Source organism: Epinephelus moara, chromosome 2 (assembly GCF_006386435.1).
Source record: "Epinephelus moara isolate mb chromosome 2, YSFRI_EMoa_1.0, whole genome shotgun sequence".
Taxonomy (NCBI): Eukaryota; Metazoa; Chordata; class Actinopteri; order Perciformes; family Serranidae; genus Epinephelus; species Epinephelus moara.
This window is the reverse complement of record NC_065507.1, coordinates 21,561,475-21,577,229: the sequence shown is the minus strand read 5'-3', so window position 1 is coordinate 21,577,229 and position 15,755 is coordinate 21,561,475. Positions and strand designations below refer to the sequence as shown.

The window sequence follows — 15,755 nt, the reverse complement described above, 5'->3', positions numbered from 1 at the left end:
CCGCGTATCAACACCCTGATGGAATACAGTAACTTCAACCACTGCTTATTTTGGAAGGACCACTGTGAGAAAATGTGTTCTTTGTTTATAGTACAGTTAACAAACATCATAGTTGTTTGTTTCTGGCTGCCAGCAATTAGCTAGCACACTAGTGCAGCTGGCACGTTAACTAAGTTAGCTTTAAAGTTGTCTATTTCGACTTCAAAATAATAATCTAAACAAGCGTTAGCTAGCGAGCTAGTGTGCTAGGTAGTAGAAAAGTTTTCTATCTTTTCTTTAGTCAAACGTTTGTGAATGCAAGGCTAATTTTATTTTTACAACAATGATCAAATGTACGTATTTACCAATCTGTGACCGTCAGAGTCTGGTACTCGCACATTTGCATGTCTAAAATGGTGGCTCTGAAACTGGCACATAAAACGGTGGCCGCTCTCCGGCTCTGCAGGGGGATGCTTCTCTACAGCGCAGGGTCTGCCGCATGTACGCGGACGGGGTCAAACATTTAACTCCGCCCATGTTAAGCACCGCCCGAGCAGCACATTGCAGTGTGAGGGTAGTTGTCCTAATCCGCATCTTTCACCACTGAAAAAAAAGCTCACACTTTATGCATTTAAATCAGTTCATGTTGGGAGTGGAGTCCTAATGTGACTTAATTTTATATTCATGTTAAAATAGAAACCCTGGTAGAAATAACATGATGGTTCAACTGTATAATCAATAATGTCGCAATCTTTAAAAAGACAAAAATCAGTATTGTTGTGGGGCGGTTTGTGTCAGTGCAGCTGAAGGTCGGCCGTAGTAGCAAGTGGTCACATGGTCTGCAAGCACGTAAATGACAGGAGGGAGTGGAGAGAGAGAGCGGGCTGTAGGAGGAGGAGGAGGAGCGGGGGGTGGAGGAGACAGGCAGAAAGTGGGGGGTGTTCATCGACACAACAGAAATCACTTTTTTTGGGTGACAGAGGGGACCACGTTTGGCCCCGGGGATCACCCTCCGTCCCTCGGTTGAGTTGAATGTGTCAGACCGGCGACGGTCGCCGTCTACTGCCTGGATTTTATTTATAACCGACAAGAAAATTGGATGGGACGCACACACGGGCAAGACAATCCCGGAAATAACATGCGTACTCTCAGCCTGTCACGTACGCTCGCTGAGGATTTGCATTGCTGTAGGCTGCCGTAGGTAAGCATTGGGGGAGCCTTGTAGTTGAAATATACGTGTGTTTTTGACATTGCAGCCAAACATTGAATGCAGTTTACACCCTGAAATATGTTAGGTTCATTTTTTATAAAGGGCGACATTATTATAAGGCTACTAAGTTGGAAATCGATAACTGGTGAAGACGAAATAAAGTCATTTAATGGATGTTTCACAGTAGCCATATGAGTTATAATTATAAAAGGCTGCATTTATAGCAGACATTTTATATTTAGTTTCTATTTTAGTCTTATTTTAATATAAATTATTGCTGGTAAAAGTGAGTTTTATTCCAGTATTAAATATGTTTAAATATAAGCTGCAGTAAATACATGCACTTTTTTCCTTGCCCTATTTTAAATATTATAAGTAGACCTTTATAAATAGGCCTGATGCACCGTTTTAATACTGTGGACTAGATTTATTTACTTGTGACAAGTGATCTGCACTGTGCTATTAATAGGCCTAAAGTGTATCATTTTACTCTCCACAGATATCCTGCAAAAAAATGTTTATAAGACGGATACAAACAAATACACAGCTTGAGAGTGCTGTATGAGAGTATTTGGTAAAAAATAAGAGCGAGTAAAAGAGGACTTGGACATGAAACTTCTAGTGGCTGTGGCAAAGATCCTCTGTATGAGAGAAAGCAGCGGCTCAGCGAGAAAATGAAGCGAGGACGTGAGCTACGTGCGCATCCAGCAGATGACGAGATGAAATGGAGAGCTTGGGACACACGGACCCTTTAAACCCAAGCTCTTCCCTCGGATCCGTAGCTGTTTCAACCACGCAGCAGAGCGTCTTTGGAGCGGCAGAGATTCATCACACGTACCGAGCGGACATGGGGCTTAACGGCGTATGCGCGGCACCGGTCGGGAGTCCGACGGCCGCGGAGTTACTCGCGGGTCTGGCCTCTCAGACCGACTCCCCTGCAATCACAACCCCGACGAAGCGGTCTAAAACCGGCGTGCCGCTCTACAACGGTGGGGTGGTGTCTCCATCTGCCACCGTGGAGGGGAGCCACGCAGGCGTTTTGGCTCACACACCAAACGGTTACCCGGCACAGATAAAGGGGGCGGCGGGGGTGACAGGCGACCCCATGTACCCTCTCACTAGCAGAGCCTCTCTGATGGAGAACGGGGACCGGGCAGCCCATGAGAAGTGCCCTTCACTGATGAGGAGAATCAATGGTGACCTGAAAGCCAGGCAGGTGCAACAGAAACGCAGAGGTGGGGAGAATCGGGACATGGGGTCAGGAGCTCCTTATGGCCTCACAATGGAGTCACCCGGGTCAGGAAGTTCTGTGGACTCGGCTTTTGCTTCTGGGGACTCGGACTGTAAGCGGAGACGGTTGGCAGATGAAAGTGTTGCTCACAAATCTTCAGAGGCCTCCAGAGTGGCCCGAGTGGTCGCCCCGCTCGCCAACTGCAGCAACAGTTCCCATAGCAACCAAATGACTGTCAATCATGTGCACTGTGTCACTCCCCAATCTCCCTTCACCCCTCATACTAACCAGCACACCGGACATAAAGTGGCCTCCTCAGGACCGCCAGCTGCACCCAGCCAGACCTCCCCCGTCGAGGCTAAGCGCATCCCGACTCCACCACCTCCAGCAAGGGCAGGCTGGTCGGCAGAGCACATAGCCCAGCAGTACATCATCCCCTGCATGAAATATTATGGCATCTGTCTGAAGGACAACTTCCTGGGCCCTGAGCTGGGCAGCAGGGTCCTGGATGAGGTGGAGGTCCTAAACCGCAGCGGGAAATTTCGGGGTGGGCAGCTGGTGAGCCAGAAGAACATCCCCTCTCGGAGCATCCGAGGTGACCAGATAGCCTGGGTGGAGGGAGGACAGCCCGGGTGCGAGAGCATCGGGGCACTGATGGCTCACATCGATGAGGCCGTCATGTACAGCGCTGCCAATGGACAGCTGGGGGACTGCGTCATCAATGGACGCACCAAGGTGAGAGGAGGTACAGGGTGGGGACAGGTAGGGTTGGGTAAGAGGACGTCAGGCAGGGGTATGTTTTCTACCAGAGAAAACACAGGCTACATACAAACCAGACAGTGTGATGACATCATTTGAGCAAGTGATTGGTTTGTGTCATGTCTGGTCTATACTATCTCTGCTCCTCTAACACCGACATGTAGGCAGGCAAACACACACTCACTCACAGTGGGACAACGAGCTGGGCGTCAGGTAGGATGTCAGGATGAGCCCTGCTGTGTTTCTGGCATGTGAGCTAGATAAGGGGGGCTGTGGGCCGAGCCTTCCCCCCCAAAACTGGCACTGTGCCTGGGTTTAGGCCTGCCTAAGTTTGCCCCTGCCGTCATACCACTGGTACCCAGAAAGAAAAACTCTCTGTATCTCCTCTGCCATCACTAAATCTCTGCCTTTGAAGACAACCTCAATCGCTTTTACCCATACAAACACAGCACAGACGTCGTAGGAGAGATGTTTGTTTTCTTTATATTTTTCCTTTATTTCACCGCTACTACGCTGCATGCCTCAGCTCCTCTTTTCCACTGATACTTATCAAATGCAACGCACCTAAGAGTGCGCTAAACACTGAATGACTACAGAGCCTATAACTATTTTAATTCCGTCTAGTCCACAGACGGCCTGACAGGCAGTCATTTTCTCTGTCCTGCACATAGCTGTGGACATTGTTTGCAAGACAGGGAACCCCCCTCCCTCTCCTCCCCTGCAGTGACGCAGTCCTGTGTTATCTGACCCAGGTAATGTCAGTGACCCGCTCTGACTAAAGTCCAGTGTATTTTCCATCTTGAATCTGTATGTACACTCCCCAGTCAAGTCATCACTATGGTTTTTTTCCTGTAAAATGGAAAAACAGTGGAAGAGTCCACCTCGCCCTGTATTCTGTAACTGTGTTATTTAAGAATATAGTGTCATGGTCCGTTTCTGTATCAGCTGTGAGTTAACCATTACGTGCCAGTCTAGACTGTTATCCAACATGTTGTCAGTGTTGCTGCAGCCCCCTTGTTCGGTCAGGATTTACAGCAGATACAGGCAACATTGAATGGTGTGATTAAGTTAATCTGGCTTTTTCTAAATCACAAACTTCCAAATGAAAGCTCAAAAAAGAGGGAGATGGTGAAACATTAGTATTTTAATGCATTTCTGTCAGAAGAGGTCAGTTTGACACAGTGTAACCTGTGTAAAATGATCAAACTGGTGGTGTCCCATGTGGGAAATAAATCTAGGAGGGCTCTTGATGAATCCCATGTCTGATCTGATGTGGAAAAAGAGAGACAGCATTATTGCTCCCTATGGGAAAATTAGACGAAAGCTGCTACCTGCAAGCTGTCAACCCCAGGTTAACTTCTGTAGTCTCTGCCTAATCAACTGAGCTGTAAACAAGACTGTTGCGTAAGTGTTCACAAGCATACAAACAGCATTTTTAAAGCAAAGTGGCCATTTACTGTGTTTAAATGCACACAGGTGTGAGAATTTGTCTGAAGTCACATCTATCTCACCTCCATGTTTGATATAAACATCCTCAGTTTTTTCTCCTCTCTTCCCAATGTATTGGCCCCACAGCCTCGTTCACCCCATCTGTGCACACCACACACAGCACCTTACCCACTGTGCACGTCGAGTCATTTACATAAGCTCGAGGCTAGTGTTTAAACAGCACTTGGTCGGGCCTGCCTCAGCAGCTTTTGCTCTCGAACGTGGGCTGACTGAGCTGCTTTCAGGTGAAACCCACGACTAGTCTGTGACAAACTGACAGCAAAACAGGAAAGCTGAGTGATAACAATGGAGGGAGGGAGCTAACATATGTCTGATTTTTCCATGATTGTGTAAATCTGTAGTTAAGAGTGCGAAATACTTCTGCCTACCGCTGAGCTGGATTCTACTGCGCACGAATGTGGTCTCACTTAGCAAAAGACATAAAAAACCCCTCTTCATCTCTTCATGCTTCGAGCTGCAGCTTCCTTTCATGACTGAAGTAGATTTAATCGGTGAAATCAACAACACATCAAAGATGTCACATTGATTCTCCTGCCTGTTCTGAAGGAGAGGCAGCTCATTTAGTTTAATAGAAGAAAACACTTGAGCATTGTAACCTCACTTGATCGCGATTATGCTTATAATCAGTGCATACTTTGAAGAGGTGAATATAAAATGTATGCCAGACATGTTTCTTTCCTTGTGTCGTTCAGATTGGCACTTGTATGAGGCTTGACATCTGTTAAGAGAAGTGAAACAAGATTTTAGGACAGGAAGAGTTTCTTCTGGGGTTGCCAAGTTTGCATTGATGGGCGTCAGCCTTGTTTGATTCTTTTGTTTAGGTGTTTGTCTTTACCTTCCAGAGCCTTTTTAGGATGCAATTTTGTGTTCATCTGTTGCTCACTAGGTTAATACTTTCGTTTTATGTAGCATGGTGATGACTAACCGTGTGATTCCCAGGTTAGAATTGCCAAACACCAACTGTTCTTGGCCAGATCTCCCTGTTTATCCTTGGTAGAGCAAAAAAAAAAAGTTCAATGTTGCACAATACAAAATGTCCTGACTGGGTGTTCCTGTAGGAGAGTGCGTGGCAATAGATTCAATGATGAAGTGTACTCCAGGAGAGAGGAAGTGATGGTAAAAGAAAATAGGAGGATCAGGGAGGAGTACATCCAGATAGGTCACTGCATCTTTTCTGCCCTCCTTATCCCTGCAACCTTTCCCTCTTGTCCTCTGTTCTGACCTCCATTCCCTTTCCTCTGTTCTTTACTTCACTCCTTCTCTCCTTCATTTTATCAACCCCCTTGTTCGTCACTCGGACAAAATATTTCCCAGCCGTTACCTTGGTAACAGGCCCATACAAAATCGAGCTCTGTATTGTGTATGAACGTGATGTAGAGGGAAGAAGAGGGGCTGGCAATGGCCAAAATAATGCCTCACCAGCAGTGGGTAATATCTCTGTACTCTGACTCATGTTAGTCAGCAGGAGCTGTCTGTGACAGACAGTCGGAAGGATCATGGTGTTAACAATGCTAACTCTGTTAAAACAGTGAAGGGTAAAGGTGGCGAAGTCTTGTACTATGTGGAAAAGACGTATCAACTCAGCGCCAGGAACAAGACACACAAAGCGGGAGGGGATAGACTGGAAGTGAGAGTGGAAGGAGCTGGGAGATGGGGTGCAGGGAGTGGGAGGATAGCGTCGATGGAGTGAGAAGGGGCAATGCAGCAGAGGCTTCGGTATAATGAGAGTGTCTGCTGCAGCAGCTTGTCCTCAGATGCCCCTCCTAGAACTCAGCAGTGCCGCCGTGCAGGCAGGAGCTTGAAGTCATACACAAATACACACAGTGCAGCTACAGGCCTCCTAGCTAGCTGATATGGATGGATAGACAGACAGATACATTTCTCATTTTGGTGTTAGTTTAGTCTCAGTTCAGACAAAGTTCAGACATTCTGCTAATCCTTAGCAGATAATATTTGCCCTCAAGATGGCATTAATGACATGATTTGTGTTTATTTGGATTTCCCTCATTGCAGCATCAACCAAAATCATTTGCCATTTATGTCAGTCAACATTACAGTTAAATATCTGGTAAATTAACGGGACACTTTGCCGATCTTCAACCAGCTCTGTATCGTAATAACGTGGGTAGTATGTGTAAATAAACTGTTAAACGTCCCTCCATCTTACCTGCATCCACATTTCCCTGCTCATCTCTCAGATCCAATTTCAGCTGTGAAATGTCTGCTGGCCCTTGGGTTGTTGCCTGAGCTATAGATTGTACTTCAGCATTTTCATATACTTGCCACCACTGACGCTAAGAATAAAGAAGCGGATAGAGAGAGACAGACCTTTCCCTTTCACTTTGTCTCTCAAACTCAGACCAAACTGAAAAACTAGGCAGTCCTGATCAAATATAAAAAAGAATCTGTTACTGTATCGCCTATTTTTCCCCTTAAATGTCTTCAGAAACATATTTTAGTGCACTGTTTGGCTGTAATACAAGAATTTGTGAACAGGAAGTGGCCGCCATGCTGTTATTAAAATGGAGGCTGGAAATACTGACTCAAACTGTAAAACTAAGCAATACTGAACCAAGATTCTGTTACTGCGTTGCCTTTTTCTCGCTTAAAGTGTCCTCAGAAACATATTTTAGTGTACTGTTTAACTGTAATTTGAGATTGTTCGTCACCAGCCAGCTGCCATTTTGTTCCCTGGGGATAAACAGACAAGCTCAAATTACGTCTTCCACCAGCAGGGGTGTTTATTGGTCCGGTGTGGTGCAGTACGTTCTGGTAGTTGTAGGTTTTATACCTACTGTGCAAAAGCACATGTCATAACACTTTTTCTGTGTTTTCTCTGGTCCTGTAGCACCCATTTCAAAAGTATGTGTGTCTTCCTACTGCACAGACAGCCTAGTTGTATGAAAAGACCATCGTTCCAGCAGTGAAATACTTCTTTAAGTAGTCCAGGTGGTGTTTTTAAGTAAAGGCTACTTGGTTTTTGTGATTTTTTTTCATATCTAAATGTGATAACAATTAGTCGATTAATCAGTCAGTTGGCAGAAAATTAATCAGCGACTATTTAAGTAATCAATTCATTGTTTTAGTCATTGTTCAAGAAAAGTGCCAAACATTCTCTGACACCATCTGCTAATTGCCTTTTTTTAATCTCATCTTAAGTTTACTATCTTTGGGTTTTGGACTGCTCATCAGATATAACAAGCATTTGAAGACATCACCTTAATTTAATGTAGTATCCATTTAAATTCTAAGTTTCTAACATTTACAGACCTAATATTTATTCAAATGTGAAAATAATTGCCCAGTAAATTAGATAAACAGTTCATTATAATCTTTGGTCCCACCCAACTCTGCACACTCACTTACACACACTGTATTTCTACATCATAACGTTTAGAGATGACTCAAGCATAACGAGTGCCATTGGGGCCAAAGCAGGACTGACTCATAAGGGCTAAGCATGGATTCATAACTTTTTTTGGTTTTATGTTCACATAATATCCAAACTAGATGACAGCTGAATATTTGTTTGTGTTTCAGTTCCACCATCTGTCCCTAATTTAGGATACAGAGAGATGCTCCTTCTCCAAATATGGTGACTGCCAAAAACATTCCAGAAGTGCAGTAACTTGCATGAAGTTAAGCCTGTTTTCTCTTGTATCAGTGCAAACAATGTGTGACCAGCCTTTGCACATTTATGGGACATTACAGATATCATTGTGGTTGGTGCTGTGTGTGAATATGGCCGATAATTTGTAACCATAGTGATGAAACCCTCTTATGGACCATTTCACTGGAATTGCATTGCTGGGTAACAGCTTGAGTCCGTGTTTACTTCCTGTCAGCTGATGTCATTGACATACACAGCTAAACATTCAACAGGAAATACAAAGGGGCCCATTAAGGATGTTTATGTTGTCAAGTTTGAAACGGTCTTTAGTAAGAAAAAAAAAAGTGTGTCTACCTTCACACACACACACACACACACACACACACAGATCAGCTTCTCTTGGAAGATGAAACCAGTCCGGTGTTGTTGTTTATGTAGCAGTAAATCCATAAGTATGTTAGGAAGCTGGGTACGTTAGCAGATGGCACTCACTTGGACCAGAGGTTATCATGTCCTCAGAAGCCATTATCCAGCCAGCAGCAGTAACATAGCGGTGAAATTTACTGAATAACGAGGCATGATGTGTGCCAGGACAGATATAACCTGGGAGTGACAAAGCAGTTCATAATTAAACTTAATTCACCCACTTGTATCTCATTCACTTCTCTCAAATCCAATCTGGTAGCAACTATTAATAATGGCTGATCCTGATTTATATCATGCGCTGTGTCACCCAGGTTGCTTGTGAGTAATCACCTGTGGAAATTAAGCAAGATGGCGATGGGACTTGAAGGATAGTGAATCAAGTGGTTTCAACACTGGAGATGGCAAACATCTGTCGTGCTGAAGTGTCCTTGAACAAGACCCTGGCCCTCTCCCAACAAGGACTCGCATACTGTGATGCATGTTTTCCGATAACCCACAAGAGCTCAGGGTTGTCCCACTGTGAAACTGAGAGGACTTTGGGGATCCTTACAGACTTTTTGACCCAAGTTTTCAATGTAGCAGCGTTGCTTGAAGAAGTGATAATTTCACACATGCAAACAAACATGCAGAAGTAGCACATGTGATTCGTCGTTGTCATTACAAAATTGGTTGTTTCTGCTGTCAGTTACATTGATTAAGTCATGGCGGGTAGCCAACAAAATTTTGGTCAGCCCAGGAGTCCATGGCCTGACCCCATGGGTTCAACACAAACACACAAACACCAGACTTTGACCCAGGAGAGCAGCGTTTGAGAACAGCAAACAAAAACATAAGTTGTAGCATTTGTGGCATTCAAAGCTAGATGTTTTTGTAGCATCATCCGCAATCTTTTCCTAACCACAACCAAATAGTTTTGTTGCCTAAACCTAACTGCTGACACCTTCTGTGAAGATGCAATGAGAAAGGCTTCCCCCTGCATTATTTTAGTGACGAATGGGGCATCAGCCCCAGCAGCAAAATGTCATGAGTAGGGATGACATGTTGGATTTAATATATTGTATATCGATATAGATATTGGACCATAGATATCCAGATCCAGATATATAACTGAGGTACTGGAAATGGTATTGAGAGAAAAAAATGACCAACAAAACCAGACCTTGAGTAAATTCTCGAGTGTTTCCACAATCATCATGTTAACCCCTATTATCCCCGTCACAGACATGCATACAGTATATTCTTCCCCTTAGTCTTTCTCCTTGACAAACAGTGCTCGCTGTGTTTGTTCACGCTTATCTAGCCCCTCACCCCTCTCTCTACCATTGCTCCTCTTATCAGAATATGCGCGCAGCATTGGAGCTTATTTTTGTTCTCGTTCACGACAGCCTGTTCTCTATGCTCGGCTGTCACCTTGACAGCCCGGGTATCTGCCCAGCGATGCCATTAGGCCATTAATGGTTGCGCCTGGCAGACAGGTGGTTGGTGCCAATTAGACTTTAACTCTGTGGGCACAGATGTCGGCTGAGATGAAGGCGCGAGGAGGGCAGGAACGACAGATAGGATCGAGACATGCTGTGTCACGCTGTGTAACTGAACATGTTGTGTGTGCATGTGTGTGTGAGTCAGTAGGGGATTGAAAACGTGGATGTATGTGGAACTGGTTTGAATATTAGTGATGTGTTTTAGTGCCTGGGGTTAGTTTAGAATGAATGCCATAACCCTCCTCTTAAATTATAAGCCTGTCTTGTGCAAGAGTTGAAGGAGACATCATGTATGTTTGTATGTGTGTGTGTGTGTTGTGTTTATGCTGCGGGCTAGGGCTGAGCTGTCTGGTGTGGCATATTACATGTTAATTGCTGTTAATTACAGTTGTTAAGGCAGTTTGATAAAAGCTATTTGCTAGGAAAACATTCTTCCTTAAATACATGCACACCCAGAATAATCACTCTCATCCTCATATGTGTAGAGTGAAAATCCATCCTTGAACTCATGCTCCGTAGTGCTACTAGTGGTCAGAAACTCCAGAGTGTACCTTAACTGAAGGGCTGCTTTAATAAGAAAACACAGAAATGAAGAGATCAAATAACAGAAGTCTGGAAAAGTAAAAGAAACGTCACAGTTTTTTCCCTGCAGTCTTAATAACCCTACCACTGACAAAATGATTCCCTCATACTGTGATCAGCTGACAAGTTTGAACGAATCTAAATCGCATTCAGATTACTGTAATGTTTCTGATGGTCTTTATGTCTGCACACATATTTTCTTGGGTGCATTTGATGTTAATTTTGTCGCAGCAGGTCTGCTCGTCAGTTGGAGCCCCGGAGCAAAGGGTCCAGAGGTTAATGAGCTCTGACTGCGAGCGTCGGTCAGTAATGAGAGCTGACAATGGCCGCTGAACAGAGTCACACACATCACAACCAAACTCACTTGGCTGTCACTGAGTGGGGAAACATCACAAGAGGAAGAGGGGGAGGGAGGACTGTGCGCTCTCTGACCGAAGCCCTCCTACACAAAATGTCACTTTTGTTTGCGTTTAACACACAACACAACAACAGGTGTGTTTGTCTTAGAAATCTATACGAGCATTGTTTGATCTCCTCGGGGTTAGGACTCTCACATTGTAGTGCGAGGGCTTAAACGATAGCGTGAGGCGAGTCAGATCGATACTGCAGCAGTGCACAACCTGTTAGTCATGAATGATAGTGTCCCAGAACGGAGCTGAAGTGATGCAGTGACTCCTGATATGGTAACGTCTGCTTCCCATGCAGAACAATATAAGTCAGGACAGTGACAGTATCTTTTTTATAGTCAGCCTGGTGAGATAAAGCAGAAGTTATTACTCTACACGCTGCCAACGATCATCACCTAGAATCTCCTTCTGCTGGCATGTCAGTCAGTAATTCACTTGTACGCTGTCTCCTTCTCCGTCTCAGCCGAGCAGGGAAAGACTGAACGTTTGCTACAGCCACCAGAGACAGTTTGGGAAGTATTTACACAGCTGAAACATGAGCGGATGATATGTCATAGTGACACAAGCTCCGCTCAGTTTCACCCTGTTGCAGTACATTCACAGTCCTATGGTCCTGTAACACTGACCGAATAAGTCTCATGTAGATCTCGGTTTCCTCAGGTTCCCCAGGGAAAGCAGCGCTCTCCGGCTTCATAGCCTCCGACACATGGATGTCAAGGAGGGGAAATACCAGCGCGAGACCATTGTTTGAACGTGGATACTCTATCTGCAGATCATTTCGTACAGCTGGACTCTCGTGACTGTGCTTCACAAATTACATCATGGGATAGTGTATTAAGAATGCAATTGTCTACCCGGGAAACACAAATACTTTTGAAATGAGTGCTACATAACCTTAGAAAACAGAGAAAGGGTAGGAAGAGGTAGAAAACCTACACTGCTGATCAGTGCTGCCTAGTTTTACTGTTTGATCTGAGTTTGAAAGAATGAGAGGGGCAGGTCTCTCTTTCTGCATTTATACTCTTTGTGTCCGTGGTGGCGGGCGTATGAAAATGCGGAAGTACAATCTTTAGTTTGAGCAACATCCCTAGAGCCAGCACAAATTGGAGCTGGTAGATGAGCAGGGAGATCTGGATGCTGGTAAAATAGAGGGACGTTTACCACAGGTCATTTACACACTACCCACATTGTTAGGCTACAAAGCGGGTGGAAAAATGGCAAAGTATCCCTTTAAGTCATCAACCAGGATGTGTGGTCAAAACCTTTTTTTATGATGGTGCATCAGGTGCTTGCTTGTGGTCTAAATGCACAACTAATGATCCTATTCCCTCTGTTTAGGCGATGGTTGCTTGTTACCCAGGGAACGGGGCGGGGTACGTCCGTCATGTTGACAACCCTAATGGTGACGGACGTTGCATCACGTGTATCTACTATCTCAACAAGAACTGGGATGTCAAGGTACAGTCACAAGATCATGACTAGTTTGACTTATAAAATGATTAAAACAAACCTCACTTCCTCACAAAAATCATGTATTTCAAGTGAAGTCAAAAAACGCACCACATGCAGACTCAGGCTGAAATATCTCTAACTTGTGTGACTGTGTGCTCTCTCTGTATGTGCGCTTGTAGAAACAAGGAGGGATGCTGCAGATCTACCCTGAAGGCAAAAATGTGGTAGCCAACATCGAACCTCTGTTTGACCGGCTACTCATCTTCTGGTCTGACCGCAGGAACCCACACGAAGTCAAGCCGGCCTTCGCCACTCGGTCAGTAACTCGGGTCTCACTTGCACACACAAACTCGTGATTATGTATGGGAAGAGACAGGGCACACTGCCAATACTTTCAGCTGTGTATATGTAGTATATTTTAGTGCGCTCTGTAATGTAAATACCTATACATCTTAATTACCATATAATGAAAATAAACTGAAAATGAATTGTTTAATCATTTAACACAGTTTCCATTGAAAACATAATATTTATAATACATTTGTTATAGGTCAAGCAGGTTAAGGGCACAAAAATACACACACACATGCACACACAGAGAGGTGTATTGCTGTTTTAGCGTCCTGCCTCCTCTATTTCCTTTTTCCTGCTCTTGTCTCTCCTTAAGAATTTTGTCAGGGATGCTTGTTTCCTAATTGATTTAATCACTTAAAAGGTGACTGAAATTCAATGATATTGACCAGACACTGTTAGACACTTGTGTAAACCCCTGCGCACCTACAGTTATTTACATCGTAGCTCCAAACGATCCATCAAGGGCATGTGACACGTTCTCTTTCACTCCTGCCTTTCCTCCGCTCCTCTCCATCTGACTGCTGGGGGGCGAGGTGGAGCCGGAGGCAGGAAGTATGTGTTTCCTGAGGGGGTCGGCGGGAGGGAGAGGGGAGGAAGGTTCGATTGCAGGACTCGTGCTGGAGCGGCACAGACATGAGAGACAGGAATAAACAACACAGCCCCACTGGAGAGACTAGAAACTGGAGGAGTTAACCCTCCGCTGCCCTGGAGATCTGCTGCAGTCTGCTGTCCGCTGTCATACAAGACTTTTTATTTTGTAACTTGTCGTCTCTAGCTGGGTCAGAAAAGACCTTTCGAAGGCTAATTTTTGCCCTTCTGATTTTTCAAGGGCAAATTGGGGCAAATTGGTCATATATCTCAGACAGTTTTACTTTCTATCTTATGTCACAGCCATTTCACGTTCTTTTTATTGGCAATTTTGCTTCAATTCGAAGCCCCTCTCTAGACACGTTTTAATGTAAAATATTTTTGTTTAGCAGGGTGTCCCACATAAAAAAGCCATAAAGAGGCGAGAAGGTCTACTCTTTCTCCATTATCTGGCCTCTGTACCGCCCACCACTGCTACTTGCGCTAGGCTAATCATTGAATTAGTGTTAGAGGTAACATCATAAAGATTCAGCTTATGATGTTTGTTAGCCTGTAGGCTAACTGGCAGTCGCTGACGCAGCTTTAATGGTTGTGAAACACTGCTGTGATGGGGTTTTTGGTAGAGGAGGGAAACTCCAGGGTCCAGTTGACATCCAAAAACTGCACACTCTATCATGTTTGTTGTCAAAACTTTAACTATGCCTATACGAACTCTGCTGCCTGTACCAACAAGCCCGCTCAGCTCTCTGAGGTTTCAGGTTTCTTTGCCGGTGTTGAGTTGACAGCTGATCCTCCGGGGATATATGTTTCCCATATTAGACATCGATTGGCTTTCGAATTTATGATGTACCTAATCGAGCTTGCCTGAATCTCAGATTTAAGGGCAAGTGCACAGACATGGCCGCCTTCAGTAGACGAATGTGAAAACACCTCTCTAGTGACAAACTGTGCGCAGATACAAGTCAGTGTAGTCAAGGTCAGACATTTTAGGGGATTTAAACAGAAGAAAAACACACCTGTAAGTGGAGGGGATCATTTGTGACACAGCTCAGTTTTGTCTACCAGTTATTTATTGTACTGACTAAAGAGATTAGCTTTTGACCAAGTGTTTTAACATCTCCTCTTCCTTGTGTTTTACAGCTATGCCATCACAGTCTGGTACTTTGATGCCAAAGAGAGAGCTGAAGCTAAAGAGAAATACAGATTGGGTAAGTTTCTTAACAGTCGTAGTGTTAATGTATCACCTCTTTAGTGCAAATTAATATCGTATGTGACTAACATGCTCTTTCTCTATTGTTTGTGCAGCAACAGGACAGAAAGGTGTTCAAGTGCCTGTCACCCAAAACAGCAGGACATAAATCTCATCCAATTACTGGAGAGCACTCTGAAAGTATTATGTGCCTTCCTGGACTACTAATGGACGTCACAATGGAAAAAGGGAGACATCGTTAAAACTGTCGCCAACGCAGCTCCATGCCACTCTTACAGTGTCAGCTGTCACATTCACATCAAGGACTGTGATGTAATGTTTCGCTGCCACGTGACGAGGCTGCTGATCAAAGACGTGGCAGATACAGAGCACAACAGACTTGATTGTGTGGCCAAGGTGAGATCAGAGTTGCGCAGGAGTCGTGGCAAAAGGAGAAGAAAAGATCTTCAATATCTTGCTGAATCAAGTATGAAGACAAGAAACTAAGAAAAAAAAACAAATCTCCTTAATTTTATTTTGTTGCAGTTTTGCCTGTTTGGTTAGCAGTGATGTTGTGATGTATTAAGAAATTATTGTTTTACTCTGATCTGGTGTCATTTTTAATTCAAACACAAGGAGCATCAATGATGAATCAGTGGGAAAAGGGGAGCAAGGAGAAGAAATCAGCAGCGTTGTCCCTGAAATTCCATATTTCTCATTGTGTGTTATGTGATCCCCTTGTCTCATGACGTGGGCAAATGTGTATGTGTGGTCTGTGTAAAAATAGAGGCACGGAAAAGAATGGAAAGTTGCCCTTTGGCATTTATTCAGTCAGTCCAGGCTCAAGCACTAACCTTAAACATTACAGGGACGCACTTAAAACTTGCATGAGGACAACTCAACAGTGTAGTTTTACCCTACATAAGACACTAAGTGAAGATCAAGAAGTGTTTCTGGACTTTATTACAAAAACAGACA

The 15,755-nt window shown here is 44.3% G+C and overlaps 1 protein-coding gene across 1 annotated transcript; it reads left to right on the top strand.

The window, feature by feature from the left end:
* Positions 1 to 877: 877 nt before the first annotated feature.
* On the top strand, positions 878 to 15,384 carry egln2 (egl-9 family hypoxia-inducible factor 2). The gene is made up of 6 exons (XM_050062001.1): positions 878 to 1,180; positions 1,689 to 3,155; positions 12,533 to 12,652; positions 12,826 to 12,962; positions 14,729 to 14,796; positions 14,894 to 15,384. Exons 2-6 carry the CDS (start codon positions 1,914 to 1,916, stop codon positions 14,944 to 14,946), a joined length of 1,620 nt encoding a protein of 539 aa, XP_049917958.1. The 5' UTR covers positions 878 to 1,180; positions 1,689 to 1,913; the 3' UTR covers positions 14,947 to 15,384.
* The last annotated feature ends 371 nt before the right edge of the window (positions 15,385 to 15,755 follow it).